The sequence below is a fragment of the Setaria viridis genome, chromosome 6 (genome assembly GCF_005286985.2).
Source record: "Setaria viridis chromosome 6, Setaria_viridis_v4.0, whole genome shotgun sequence".
NCBI classification, from domain to species: Eukaryota; Viridiplantae; Streptophyta; class Magnoliopsida; order Poales; family Poaceae; genus Setaria; species Setaria viridis.
In genome coordinates this window covers 3,413,382-3,427,834 of record NC_048268.2, presented here as the reverse complement: position 1 = coordinate 3,427,834, position 14,453 = coordinate 3,413,382, and the positions used below count along the sequence as shown (strand labels likewise).

The window sequence follows — 14,453 nt, the reverse complement described above, 5'->3', positions numbered from 1 at the left end:
ACAATTCAGCTTTCACAAAATCCAACTTTCATAATATGTGCATATCCAAGTAGGCCTAAGCTTGTTGTTGGCAGTGAATCATATAGATCGTGCTACATTTAACTTGAGTACCTTATAAAAGTGTTAGGTTGATGGAAATTATGCTGGAATCATTTAGAATAAGATACACAGTTGGTCAAATTATTCACTGCAAATTTTGATATGCAATACTTTCAAACTTCCAAGCCTTGTATCATCTTAAGTCTAAAAATTATTAGATGTAATTACGAAAAAATAAATATTGTTTAATGAATAGGTCATGCCCTAGTCATTTCCTACCTTAAAACCTTATTATGTTTGTACAATAAACCACTAAATCTATTAGCAACAAATTAGGCTAGTCCTAGGTTGTGAACCTTACAAATCATACCGCAATAACTCAAATACCTTCCAAAAGTGTATTAAATCACCAACGGTCATATTGTTCACTCTAAACTTTGACTAGTACTCTCATCTTGGGCCAAGAACAATCGAATCTGCTCATGGCAAATTAGCCACCACATTGACAGGTAATGCCACAATAATTTGCTACCTTCAAACCTTATTCTACTTATATGACAAATAACCAAATCCACCTACAACAAACTAGGCTAGTTGGTGGTGGTGAACCATACAGATCATACCGTATTAACTTGGGTACCTTTCAAAATGTCATGTACGTTTTAGAAATACGCTGAACTCATGCAGAGTAAAAGACATCGCTGACTATATTGTTCACTCCAAACTTCGACATGAAATGCTTTTGTTAGGCCGGAGCCACTGATAGACTCACTCGTGTCAATTTAGTTTTATTGGACACTGTTGTCAGCCCCATATATAAACAATATGTAATAGTGATTTGTCCCTGTTTTTTAAGAAAAGCATCGGTATCAGCTAGCACCGATGAACATGACCACTGGTTTTTCCAACCTTATCATGCCTTGAGCCAAGAAACTGCCGAATCTACTCACGACAAATTAGCCACCTAATTGTTGCCTTATGAAGCGGTAACGCGGTAACGCCGCAATCAATTCCTACCTCTAAATCTTAATGCGCTTGTAAAAAAACTGCCAAATTGGCCGGCAACAAATCATGCTAGGTGCGCCCTCGTGAGCCATACAGATCATACCACATTTACTCGTGTATCTTCTAAAAGTATCGTGCCCTTTTAGAAATACGCTGAACTCAAGCAAATTGTAGAGTAAAATGCACCACTGGTCCTGCTATTTATCCCAAATTCCACTGGATCCTTAAAGAAACATTCCCATCTCAGTATCTCACATAGGAAGTGCAGTGGCAATTTGGAAATTGGGCTAGGATTAGGTAGCATAAACAAGCACACACTAAGGGAGAGTACGGACCACTTTGCAAATACGGCGGGAACAACCGGTGCAATCCGGAAAATCGTTGGCCCGTAAAAGGGCCCATAAAATGACACCTCCCCTCCTGCGGGAGAGGGATAGACTCCGTCCCCGTCTTCGTTCCCCCCCTCCCACATAAAGAGCGAAGCCGCGGAGGAGGCTTTACGAACAAACGAGCCATTAGCCCCCAAAGCCAACACACACAAACCCAGGCGATAGCGAGCGCGCCCGCGCCCGCGAAGGCGACGACGCGCGAGCGCGAGAGGGGGCGTGGAGCCCCCGCAATCCCGGGAGCTTCCGGAGCCGCGCGTGGGTCCGTGGGGAGGGGGAGCTCGCCGCCGGCGACCGAGCCTTCGCCGCCGCGGATCTCCCGATCTGAGGCGCCGCGCGTCAATTCCCCGCAGGTACGCGCCCCGATCCGGGCCCGCTTCGATCCGGCCCGGTCCCCCCGCAGCAATTCGCTCCCCTCCCATTGCTGCTGCTTGATTTCGCACCTCGGCTGACATGCTGCTGCTCTGTGATTAGGGTTTTGCGGTGCCGGCGACGGATATGAGCGTGGAGAGCCCCGGGGAGCTAGGGTTCTGAAGCGCGCCGTGGGGGCACAGCGTGGCGGACGACGGCCCCCGGCAGCCTCCTAGGTTTTCCATGGGAGATGGGGGAGTCGCGTGCGCCGTCCGCGCAGTGGAGGGCTTCCGTGCCGGCGCCCTCGTGAGCAGAGGAGGTGCAGGAGGAGAAGCGATGCCGGACAAGGGGGAGAGGGGCCACGGCCACCAGCACCAGCACCAGCACCAGCAACAGCACCGGAAAAGCCAGCAGTCGGCGTCAGCTGCCGAGCTGGAGGAGGGGGAGCTGCTCAATGGGGAGCCCGACACCAATGGGTTGCCCGAGAGGAGCATGCCACCGAAGAAGTGGCGGAAGGTGCTGGCAGCCTCGACAGCTGCTGCAGAGGTGGAACCTGGGGAGATTGTCAGTACCAAGCAAGCGGTGCCGTTGAAGAAGGCAAGGAGGAACGGGGAGGTCGAGAAGGGGGAGTTGGTGCCGGAGCGGCAGAGGAAGGAAAAGTCTTCTGGGAACAGCGCCAGGAAGTCGAGCAAGGATGAGGCTGAGCCAGGGGAGATTGCACCACCAGAAAAAAGGCGGGATGGCAAGTCCCAAAGGGGCGATGATAATGGCAGGAGGCCGAGTTCATCTGTCCAGAAAGGCTCATTGCGGGATTCTGATGAGGAGCCTGGTGAAATTAAGCCAGAGAGCAGCAACACTGGCAGTGTGAGGAAGAGCCGGCCTGCAGAGCCTCAGAGCATTAATCACAAGCACCAAGCTGATGGCTCTGATCAATCAGGCTCAAAAAGTCGCAGGAAGGGAGAAGGGAGGAGTTCGTCTGCTGGGAGACATTTGTCTGGAAGAAATCGTGAGGTCTCACCGCCAGCACGGGATCGGCATGATAGGCACGAGAGGAGCCCGGGCATCTTGGGCCGTTTTCCTCATGATCGCTTTCGTCATGACAGGTACGACAGGAGCCCGAGCCGCTTGGAGCGCTCCCCACATCGAGAGCGTGTTCGGCACTATGATAGCAGAGACCGCAGCCCATATATTTCACCTCGACATAGAGCTCGTCAGCCCCACTTCAGGGATAACACGCCAAGTCGTGTTGATAATTCCCCTCGTGGGAGGACCCAGCATGAGGATTTCAGAGACCGTAGCCCATTTCGTCATGACAGATCTCCTTCTGAACGTTCTCGGGCTACTGACAACCATGAAGCAATCAAGAAGAACAGAAATGGCAGCAACTCAGAAAAGCTACAGCACAAAAGCAAATCAGTGAAGCAATCTTCAAAGACCAAGAGTGGTAGCAATGGGAAGACTGAGGAGAAAATCTCCAAAGAAAAGGCAATTGAGAGCGCTCAGTACACTGAGCTGCCACCCCCACCCCCACTACCACCTCCACCACCGCCTCCGCCACCGCCACCTCCACCTCTGCCACCGGTCGTACCGCCTCCCTTGCCTCCACCACCAGAACCGGAGCCAAATGGAGTTCTTGCCGAAGATATGATAGAAGACATGGATATCTGTGACACCCCACCTCACACTAGTGCGGCACCTGAACCCTTGGAACAAATTTGTGATATGGGTAGGTGGTTTTACCTTGACCACTTCGGTATTGAGCAAGGACCTTCCAAGCTTGTTGACTTGAAGAAACTGGTGGAAGATGGATATCTCCTTTCTGATCATCTGATAAAACATGCTGATAGCGATCGATGGGTTACTGTTGAGAATGCAGCTTCACCACGGGTCCCATCCGACATCCCCTCTTTATATTCAGATGCTTCAACACAGCTGGTTAGCCCACCAGAAGCCCCAGGAAATTTGCTTGATGAAGCTCTTGAGGCAGCTTCTAACTTGGCATCAGGTGCTGAGGAAAAACAAATGGAGGAAGCTTCTGCAGAAGATAGTGAAGATTTCTATATTGATGATAGGGTTGAAGCACTGATGGATGGATCAATTTTGGTACCTGGCCAGGAGCTCGAGATCATTGGAGGTAAAAAAAAGAAAAGCTTTTTTTTTTTTTTTTGCTATTTGAACATATGATTCAAATATTTCTGCTGACGTCAGTGGGCTGGGCTGGACTTGGGGGTTCTCTGTTTCTTTGGGGTTCCTTTTGGAGTTGCATCATATTTTAGGGCTCTTGGGTATTTGGTTTTTCACGGAGGCATCCTCCCCCCATCGTGTCAGATGTTGAGCTGATAAAGATGTTTTATGATGTCCATTCACCCAGGTTTGGGCCGTTTGGGCCTACTAGCTTGTATTCTTTGTCTTGTTTTGGATACAGTTTTCTGTTACAATATCTAATGGCCTTGACCTTGGATTTTCTCATAATTTTAGTTGCTTCTTCTGTTTTGCATATGCACCCCTGGGAAACTTTTTTTTTGATCCGATGGCCATAAAAGTGGCTATTTCCACGACTGTCCTTCTGAAGCAGAATATTTGAATTTTTGTATACTTGTACCAGATCTATTCATGTTTCGAAGCTAGATTTTTGATCTGCCCTTTACTAAAAAATGTTGGTGTATATGTTGGTTTGTAACTTTGATTGTGCAATTCACACTTTTTAGGGGGGTTTAAATGCAAATACAGAACTTCCCCTGGCCATATTGAAATTCTGTTGTTTTTTGTTCTTGGATTTGATTTGAGTAAATTGCATTGTTCCTTTCTGGACCTGCACTGCTGCCTTGTCTCACCTCAACTTGCACTGTACCTCAACCAGTATTTTACTTCCCCAGCTCCCAAATTCGTGGAGTACCTCATGGTTATACTGATGCTGGTGCCTTTTGCCATTTCGAAATTGCAGAGCTTTTAGGTGCAGATTTTAAACCTGCTGATTGGGAAAGATGGAGTCGACATGAAGGTACCGTATCGGTTTAATTTAAATCTGGCCTTAGGATCTGCACCGTTTCTCATCTAATTTCTGGAAATGGCTGTATGTTTAACTTAACTTTAGATGGTGTCCAACTTTAAGATGCTGACTCTGGTCATGTTGCTGTTGAACCTAGTTTTTCTTGTGCAAATACATTGAAAACCATTCCCCAAAAAACTACGGACGTTATTCTCTTCTTGTAGTTTTGTAATGATACTACCAGTTCACGATATAGTGCTTTGGTCGCCTTTGTTCTTTTATTGCTGACATGTGATTTTTGTGTTATAATGTCAGATTTTACAAGATTCCAAGTACATCATGAAGGAGATGATGGGATCAATAGGGGCTCAGAATTCCAAGACAACAGGCCAACAGACGCTTATGGCCTTGTTTCTATGGAGAAGAACAACTTTCACCATTATGTTGAATCTAGCGAATGGTTTTCTGGGAGATGGTCTTGCAAAGGTGGTGACTGGAAGAGAAATGATGAATTGAGCCAAGATAATCCATTCAGGAAAAAACTTGTTCTCAATGAAGGCTATCCTCTGTGTCAAATGCCAAAAGGTAGCCGTGAGGATCCTCGCTGGCACTGCAAGGATGAGCTATACTATGCTGTACGTGCTAAAAAGCATGACCTACCATTGTGGGCATTCTCATCGACAGAAGAGGATACTGACAGTGTTAGTGACACCTGTAAAAGTGTTGTGCCTGGGAGGCCAGGTCAGAGCAGACAACCTCCTAGGGGAGTGAAGGGGATGATGCTTCCAGTGGTTAGGATAAATTCTCGTGTTGTTAAAGACCAATCATCTGTTGAACCCCGTACAAAACCCAGAGGAGCTGATCGGCCACCGTCTAGATCTTCACGCTCCCATTCAATTGGGACTGAGAGAAGTTCTGTCCATGAAGGTTCATCGCATTTCAAGAAGCATCATGACCATGATTCCCAAGGTTTGCACAAATCCAAGTCTGTTCCAAACATTCCAAAGGACCGTGTATGTACTGCTGATGAATTGTCAGTTAATCGGGGTGACTGGTACTACCTTGATGGCACTGGGCATGAGCATGGTCCGTTTTCTTACTCCGAATTGCAAGAATTAGTTAAGAAGGGAACTATTGTTGAACGGAGCAGTGTATTCCGTAAGATTGATAACACATGGTTTCCTGTTCTTAAGGATTTAAAATCTCTCTGCTCTGTTCCTAGTGTGGCACAAAGTTCAAATTCTACCGCTGCTCATATGCAGTCAGATCAATATAATGTTGGTGTGAATCAAGGATCAGGTAGCTTCCATGAGTTGCACCCCCAGTTTGTGGGTTACACACGTGGTAAATTACATGAACTAGTCATGAAATATTTCAAGAGCAGGGAACTTACTTTAGCTATCAACGAGGTCTTGGATCCATGGATTTCAGCAAAGCAGCCCAAAAAGGAATTTGAAGCATATTTTTCTCACAATTCAGCATCTAGGAATTTCCTGCCAGGTACCGTGGTCATGTCTTAGACAACATATCTTATTAACTACTTTCTGCACTTCAATTTTGACTTTCAGCTTATGTTAATGCATTTGGAGTCTTGAACCTTAAATCTTGTGTCCACTATCGTATGTTGATTTAATTCCTTCCAGTTAAACACTGAACATCTCTTGTGGACATCCATGACATTTCTTTTTTCTTTTGGGGCATTGCAGAAGATGGTGGGTCTGCAAAAAGGGCAAAGTTGCTGCCTGATCAGAGTGATGAAGATATTCATTTGTCCAATGACATTCTTGCCAGTCGGAAGGAGGATCTTTGTTTTGAAGAGTTATGTGCCGGATCTGCTGCTGTTGATGATGATTCTGTGAATCCTAGCACAGAAAATGGAAGTTGGGGTCTCCTAAATGGCCGGGTGCTAGCAAGAATCTTCCATTTTATGAGGGCAGATGTGAAGTCACTTATTTCTTCTGCAGCTACCTGTAGGAGCTGGAATGCTGCTGCTAAGTATTACAGGGACATGTGTAGATTCATTGATCTGTCTTCTGTTGGCGCTCTTTGCACTGATTCTGTGTTTTATGATATTATGGTATGTGTCTTGCCCATCTGTTTGAGAAATTACTTTCGTCATCTTTTAACTTTGGATTCAAAATCATTTATCTTCCTTTCAGGCTGGTTATGAGAAGCAAAATATTAGGACTCTTATTTTAGCTGGGTGTTCGAATCTTAGCTCATATGCCCTTGGCAAAGTACTTGAGCAGCTTCCACACATATCTTATGTGCACATCCAAGGTTGCAGTCATCTAGGGGATCTGAAAAATAAATTTCAGCATATAAAATGGATCAGGACCTCATTGAATCCTGAGGAGTCACACCAGAAAATGAAAACCATGAAGCAGATGGGTGATGGGAACAACTACCCATCAAAAGTTGCAAAGAACTTTACTAATCAGCTGGACCGTTCTGATGAGCTTGATGGTTATTTTGCTGATATTTCAAATAGAGAGAATGCTAATCTTTCATTTGGACAAGGTTTCTATAAAAGATCAAAACTGCTTGATGCTAGAAAGTCCTCTGCGGTTTTGTCAAGGGATGCACAAATGAGGCGTTTGATGCAGAGGCAGGCTGAGTGCGGCTACAGGAAGATGGAAGAATTTATCATAAGCAGGCTGAGAGAAATCATGAAGAGTAACAGATTTGAATTTTTCATCCCAAAGGTACCATCACCATTTTATAACTATTTGAATGAGTCTTCTGACAGTCTAATAAGATGTACTAATACTTCACACCCATATCTGTTTTATTTTACAGGTTGCCAAGATCGAAGTCAGGTTGAAAAATGGGTATTATGCTCGCCATGGCTTTCATACCATCAAGCATGACATCCGTTCTATGTGCCAAGATGCATTGAGGTAAAATGACTTAGTCTAACCTAGTTAAGGATTTCTATAAGGTAATGAAATTGTTGCATTTTCTAACATTTCCTATCCTATCCCAGATACAAAGATGGCAATGATTCAGGAGATATAAAGCAAATTGTTGTCTCCTTGATACAGCTAGCCAAGAGACTAGGGAACCCAAGGTACATTTCTGAGAGAAATGGAGCAGCTGCCCAGGACAGCCTGGACATTAGTCAGTATTCGTCTGACACAAAACTCAAAAAGAAACAAAACAAAACAAGGGGAGCAAATTCGGTAGCTGTGGGAGCAGATTCGTCTCGTGCTGTTGACCGTGAAATCAAAAGAAGCCTATCCAAATTAAAGAAAAAGAATGTCGACTCTGGTAGTGAAACATCTGATGATGATGATGGCTACTCTGAAGGTGATGAAACTGAGAGTGAAACTACTTTTTCTGATACTGAGAGTGACATTGATGTGAATTCCGGAGCATGGGATTTGAAGGGAAATGGTCTAAAGTTACTTGAACCTAGTGAACCTGTGACTGATGATCGTATATTGGGTGGCCGCATGACAAAAGCCAGCCTTGTTCCTCCAGTTACTAGGAAGTATGAAGTTATCGAGGAGTACCTTATTGTAGCAGATGAGGAGGAAGTAAGACGAAAAATGAGTGTTGCTTTACCTGATGACTATTCTGAGAAGTTGCTCTCACAGAAGAATGGCACTGAAAACTTGGAGCTTCCAGAGGTTAAGGATTATCAACCTCGGAAAGTACCAGGAGATGAAATTCTTGAGCAAGAAGTATATGGCATAGATCCATACACACACAATCTACTGTGTGACATTATGCCTGCTGATCTTGAGTTGTCACCTACTGACAAGCATATCTTTATTGAGGAGGTAATTGGCGCTAGATTATAGTGCCTCCCCCTTCACTCTCTCTCTCTCTCTCTCTCTCTCTCTCTCTCTCTCTCTCTCTTAACATACCCAAAATATTCTGAATGCAGTTGCTTCTGAACACCTTGAATAAGCAAGTTAGGCATTTCACTGGTTCGGGAAATACTCCTATGACCTACAATCTCAGGCCTGTCATTGAAGAAATCCAAAGGTCTGCAGAGGAACATGGTGACAGACGAACTTCGAAGATGTGCTTGGGAATGCTAAAGGCCATGAGGAATCGTCCTGATCAAAACTGTGTTGCTTATCGAAAGGTACGTCTTCATTTGTTTACCCATAAATTCAGTGTCATTTTCTTGCCTAAGGCCTTAACTTATGCTCTAGTCTTTTCGATGTGTTTGCTGCACTTTTTCAGGGTCTCGGTGTTGTCTGCAACAAAAAAGGTGGATTTGGTGAAGATGACTTTGTTGTCGAGTTCTTCGGGGAGGTATGTTTTAGTTTTTATATTCATCCATTCCACTTTATGAGGGGCAATATTATAGCCATGAAATGCAATTCGTAAACATTGCAGGTTTATCCTTCTTGGAGATGGTATGAAAAGCAAGATGGTATCAAGCATATACAAAACAACAGTGAAGATCAAGCTCCAGAGTTTTACAACATTATGTTAGAAAGGCCAAAGGTAATGTTCAGCCTGTGATTATAATGAGATCTACGAATCTATCCCGTGACTGACATTATTCCAATTCATGGTTTTCCATCTTATTAACCTTTACCTTTGTCATGATGAAAGGGAGACCGAGATGGATATGACTTGGTTTTTGTTGATGCGATGCACAAGGCCAACTACGCGAGTAGGATCTGCCACTCCTGCAACCCGAACTGTGAAGCAAAGTGAGTTCCTCTTAACTCTTAAGCTTCAGATTTTGTACCTTGTGAATATTACATGTTTCCCTGTTTCTGTGGTTATATAATATTCTTTGATTATTCTGCTTTTGATATGCATGACAATGCAAAAGTTGAGACGAAGGCTATGCAAGTGTGCCTGTTAAGTCAACAACAACAACAACATAGCCTTTCAGTCCCAAGCAAGTTGGGGTAGGCTAGAGTTGAAACCCAACAAGAGCCACAAATCAGGGTTTGGGCACATGAATAGCTGTTTTCCAAGCACTCCTATCCAGGGCTAAATCTTTGGGTATAATTGCCTGTTAAGTCAACAACGTTGATAAATCTAGCATTCAACTTCACTTCCAAAATTTGCACTTAAAATGTTCTTTTCATATATGTTCTATGCTGTTGCTCTGTTGTTACTCTAAATCCTTTCTGTTGAAATCTGCTGCGTGCTGTTAGGTTATTCCATACTCTTTTCAGGATTCTTGGCATTCCATAATAATATTTAATATTTTTTCATTCATGGGTCTGGAATTAGAGCATTGAGCAATATAATGTCCCAGTTCTCGCATATCCAACTTCATTCTATTTGATGGACCACGGTGCTATTCTGAGTTTCAATTTATCAAGTTGCTTTGACAAGTTCGGTATCTTGTTGCTTGGTTATTTCTATGCTTATCAAACTGATACTCGTACCGTTGATAATTTGAATACATGTATGTGCTAGCATGTTTACATGTCTGAAATGTTTGGACCTCTTTTTCTTTCTCTCAGACTAATGTTCATTGATTTATGTTTCTAAAAAAAATAGAGTGACAGCTGTGGATGGCAAATACATGATTGGAGTTTACACTCTTCGACCAATTGCAGAAGGCGAGGAAATCACATTTGATTACAATTCTGTAACTGAGGTGAGCACATTTCTGGTTCCTTTATATTTTTTTTCTCAAACACGCAGGAGAACTGTGTGTCATTGCATTAAGAAGGAATGGTTCCTTTATAAAAATACGGAGTATGTCTTAAACTGCAGTGTCTTATGTTTACATACTTATTTTGCTAGAGCAAAGAAGAACACGAAGCATCGATCTGCCTCTGTGGAAGTCAAGTATGCCGGGGCAGCTATTTAAATTTTTCTGGTGAAGGAGCTTTTGAGAAGGTAAACTTTTGGAAGCATTCTGGTGGATAGTTTTGGAAGGAATGATTGTAATGCCAATACTCATTGATCATTTTGATAGCGTCACATCTACTGATGTCATTGTAAATCAGGTGTTAATGGAGTACCATGGTGTGCTCGATCGGCATAGCCTACTGCTACAAGCTTGTGAAGCAAACTCTGTCTCTCAACAAGACTTAATTGACTTGGGTAGAGCTGGTCTTGGTACCTGTTTGCTTGCTGGTTTGCCTGGATGGCTTGTTGCTTACACGGCTCACCTGGTAATTGGAATGTTTTTTGTTCAGTTTCTGTTCTGATACTGTAATCAATTTTGCTTGGTCCTCATATCAAGTTTTGTTGTAAAAGGTGAGGTTCATATACCTAGAGAGACAGAAACTCCCTGATGAGATCTTGAAGCACAATGTGGAGGAGAAGCGCCAATTCCTTATAGAAATAAACATGGATTCTGAGAAGAATGATGCTGAGGTTCAGGTAAATTATCTGATGGCTTGGTCAGGCTTCCTAATTGTTTTCCCCTTTCTGATTTGACTTAGTTTCACCTAATTCTATTGCTACTCTCAGGCAGAGGGAGTATTAAATTCAAGATTACAGCAAATAGTGCATACACTTGACAAGGTGAATATTTTATGTTTGATCTTGAGCTTGTTTGGTGATAACTAACTGCCATGCATACTGTATCATTGGCTGTATCCTTATTGGCTTCTCTACTAAAACTTCAGGTGAGATATGTTATGAGATGCATATTTGGGGAGCCAAAGAATGCTCCTCCTCCTCTAGTAAGGTTGACTGGGAAAAGTCTAGTATCTGCCATCTGGAAAGGGGACTGTTCAATAGTTGCTGAGCTCCTTCAATCGATGGAACCTCATGTTGAAGAGGAGGTACTTAGTGATCTCAAGGCCAAAATCCGTGCTCATGACCCATCGGATTCTGATGATATTGAGGGAGGAATCCGGAATTCTCTCCTATGGTAAATTCAGAACCTGATCAATGTTCCTTGCATTCGCAATATGACTCCCCCCCTCCCCCCACTTCAATTTCTTACTTGTGGAATCTGATCCTACTTTTACAGGTTGCGTGATGAGTTGCGTACTCTTTCATGCACTTACAAGTGCCGTCATGATGCTGCTGCAGATTTGATTCACATGTATGCTTATACGAAGTGTTTTTTCAGAGTCCGGGTAAGTGAAAGCTTACAACTAATTGTGAAAATGATAGTTGTGGTTTTGCTATCTATTCTTTAGAGCTGACTCAAGTATGGCTGCTTGCAGGAATATAGCACAGTAAAATCTCCACCAGTTCATATCAGTCCCCTTGACTTAGGTCCCAAATATGCTGATAAACTGGGACCAGGCTTCCAGGAGTACTGCAAGACATACCCGGAGGATTACTGCCTAGCCCAGCTTATCTATTGGTATAGCCAGAATTCAGAACCCGAATCTAGATTGACAAGAGCTAGAAAAGGTTGCTTGTCTTTACCAGATGTCTCGTCCTTCTATGTGAAGTCTGCAAAGCCAGGACAAGAGCGAGTTTATGGCAACAGGACTGTTAGATTCATGTTATCACGCATGGTAAGTGCTACTTGGCAGGGTACTCATGGATTTCTAAATTGATCCCATCTGTGATCTAGGATGTGTGTTTCATTTTCTTTACATCACATTGATCACTTTGCTCAAAAAGTTTGAAATGTGAAAAAGCTGGCATCTTCATTCTGGGAATTAGGAATAGTTTCCCTTTGACTGTCTTGGTTTCGTTGTGCATGATAAAAATTTTGATGGTTGGTTCCAGGAAAAGCAGGCACAGAGGCCATGGCCGAAGGACAGAATATGGGTGTTCAAGAGCGACCCGAGATTCTTTGGTAGTCCGATGATGGACGCCGTGTTGAGTAATTCCCCGCTCGACAAGGAGATGGTGCATTGGCTCAAGATGAGACCAAACGTTTTCCTAGGCTAGTAAAAAGGATTGTAGGCAGAGACGATGGCATTTGGTTGTTTCTCCCTTATGGAGATTTTAGTCTACAGGATTCTTTTTCCGACTCACACCTTGGCTACCTGATCATGGGGTGTTTAGCTTTAGATAGCAGGGTAACAGCCTCACCAACCCCATCTGTACATTCCCCCTCTCCCTAGCTTCCTTGTAGAAATGTATTCGGTTGATAACTGATAGATCCATCATTGATTTAATGTAGTGAATTTTCCCCATAGGATCGGTTCCCCCTTTGTTTCATGTAAATGCAGAACAGTTGCAATCTTGAATCCAGTAACGTGTTACAGATTGTAGGCAGTGTGTTGCATTTCTGCGGTTCAGTTTTGCTGTTCCAGTCAATAAAATGGTTTTAGGGGCTTAGTGGTGTTATAGGAAATGATCTGTCCATGAAAGTTGACGCATGGAAACTGTCCATGAGTTGTGTACTTGTGTTAAAGATGTCAGTTGGAAACATGATATTATCCTTTTGTTTTTACACAGATGGTTATGTGTTTTGCGCTTACTTTGTGTTGTGCAGAAAGTGAAAGTGCAAACAAATAGCTGCCCAGTGTGAAATAAGATTGTAAAACCGTCCTTCTCAATTGCTCTCGTGCCCATTTTTTTAAATCTACTACTCAATATTGGAGATGGTAGCTACTTTGTTCCTCTTCCTGCATTCAGTTCAAGAGGCAATGGCACCATCTGATGCAATGGATTTGCATGGACTTGCGGCTGTATGACTTCTGCTTCATGCAATGCAATGCAATTTTCCTTTGGGAGCGTTTGGTAGGGTGTATGGCCTTTGTGCCGGGCTCGTGGGCTGCAAGGTGCTCCGTTTGTTATCCTGAATGTGGACACGTGGCTGGCCAGCACGGTTCACAAAGCACCGTGGAGGCTGCATCCACGTGGTGCACGCTGGAATGCGACATTATGGTGACCCCGGTGGCTTGTTTTTCCCTCACCAACATAGGCCACGCACAGAGGCAGCGGCCGCGAGTGGCAAGCCGGAGTCGTGGCAGTGCTCGGAGGTCGAGGTGGGGAGCGGGGCGCGAGTGGCAAGCCGGAGTCGTGGCAGTGCTCGGAGGTCGAGGTGGGGAGCGGGGCGCGGCGGCTACGGGGGCGTGGTCGGTGGCGGTAAACGCACGGAGGCACGCAGAGGCAGCATCAGCGAGTGGCAAGCCGGAGTCGTGGCAGTGCTCGGAGGTCGGGGTGGGGAGCGGGGCGCGGCGGCTACGGGGGCGTGGTCGGTGGCGGTAAACGCACGGAGGCGCGCTAGAGGCTGTGGGGCTGCGGCGGCACGTGCGGCTATAGGGCGCACGTGAAGGCGTGCGGCCAGTGGGAACCCGCAGGCATGGCAAAGGCCGTGGTGGAGCGGGGCAGTGGCAACGCGTGGAGGCATGCGGTGGCTTGGGGACCCGCAGCGGCGGCTGCAGTGCTCACCCAGTGGGGCTGTGGCGGCTACAACAATACCCTTTTCCATCGAGCTAAAGCGTCGTGACGTCACCCTAAAGCCGCAGCTTGCGGCAAGGCCGGCAATTGAGGAGAGGATGCAATAGCGGACAATGATCATCGATTTAGATTTGCAGTAGATAGCAAGTTCGTTAAGAAATCTTGTATGCGTGAAATGAATCTTGATTCTGTACATTTGTTTCTGTAGCTTATGTTAATGATTTGGATGTCGTTCCATTGCTTTCCTTCCAAATTAATTTTTAGTTTGTGTTGGTGTTCATGATGCAATTGAGTGTCTATCGAATCAGCTATGGAATTGTCTCCTTATTTGGTTGGATCAAGAGAGGCATGGTCCACCGCCGCCTAAGGGAGGGATAGCCGTGCCTTGGACCTTCGGTTGTGCAGCTTGCCGGCGCGGGGCGATG

The 14,453-nt window shown here is 44.8% G+C and overlaps 1 protein-coding gene across 1 annotated transcript; it reads left to right on the top strand.

Annotated features, from left to right (window-relative positions):
- Nucleotides 1–1,509: 1,509 nt before the first annotated feature.
- Nucleotides 1,510–12,897, top strand: LOC117860881 (histone-lysine N-methyltransferase ATXR3). The gene is made up of 21 exons (XM_034744294.2): nt 1,510–1,783; nt 1,905–3,915; nt 4,726–4,782; nt 5,086–6,270; nt 6,477–6,847; nt 6,930–7,475; nt 7,570–7,670; nt 7,757–8,555; nt 8,663–8,866; nt 8,968–9,039; nt 9,124–9,234; nt 9,346–9,446; nt 10,255–10,354; nt 10,504–10,599; nt 10,710–10,877; nt 10,963–11,088; nt 11,179–11,232; nt 11,337–11,584; nt 11,687–11,795; nt 11,886–12,185; nt 12,403–12,897. Exons 2-21 carry the CDS (start codon nt 2,025–2,027, stop codon nt 12,565–12,567), a joined length of 6,804 nt encoding a protein of 2,267 aa, XP_034600185.1. The 5' UTR covers nt 1,510–1,783; nt 1,905–2,024; the 3' UTR covers nt 12,568–12,897.
- The last annotated feature ends 1,556 nt before the right edge of the window (nt 12,898–14,453 follow it).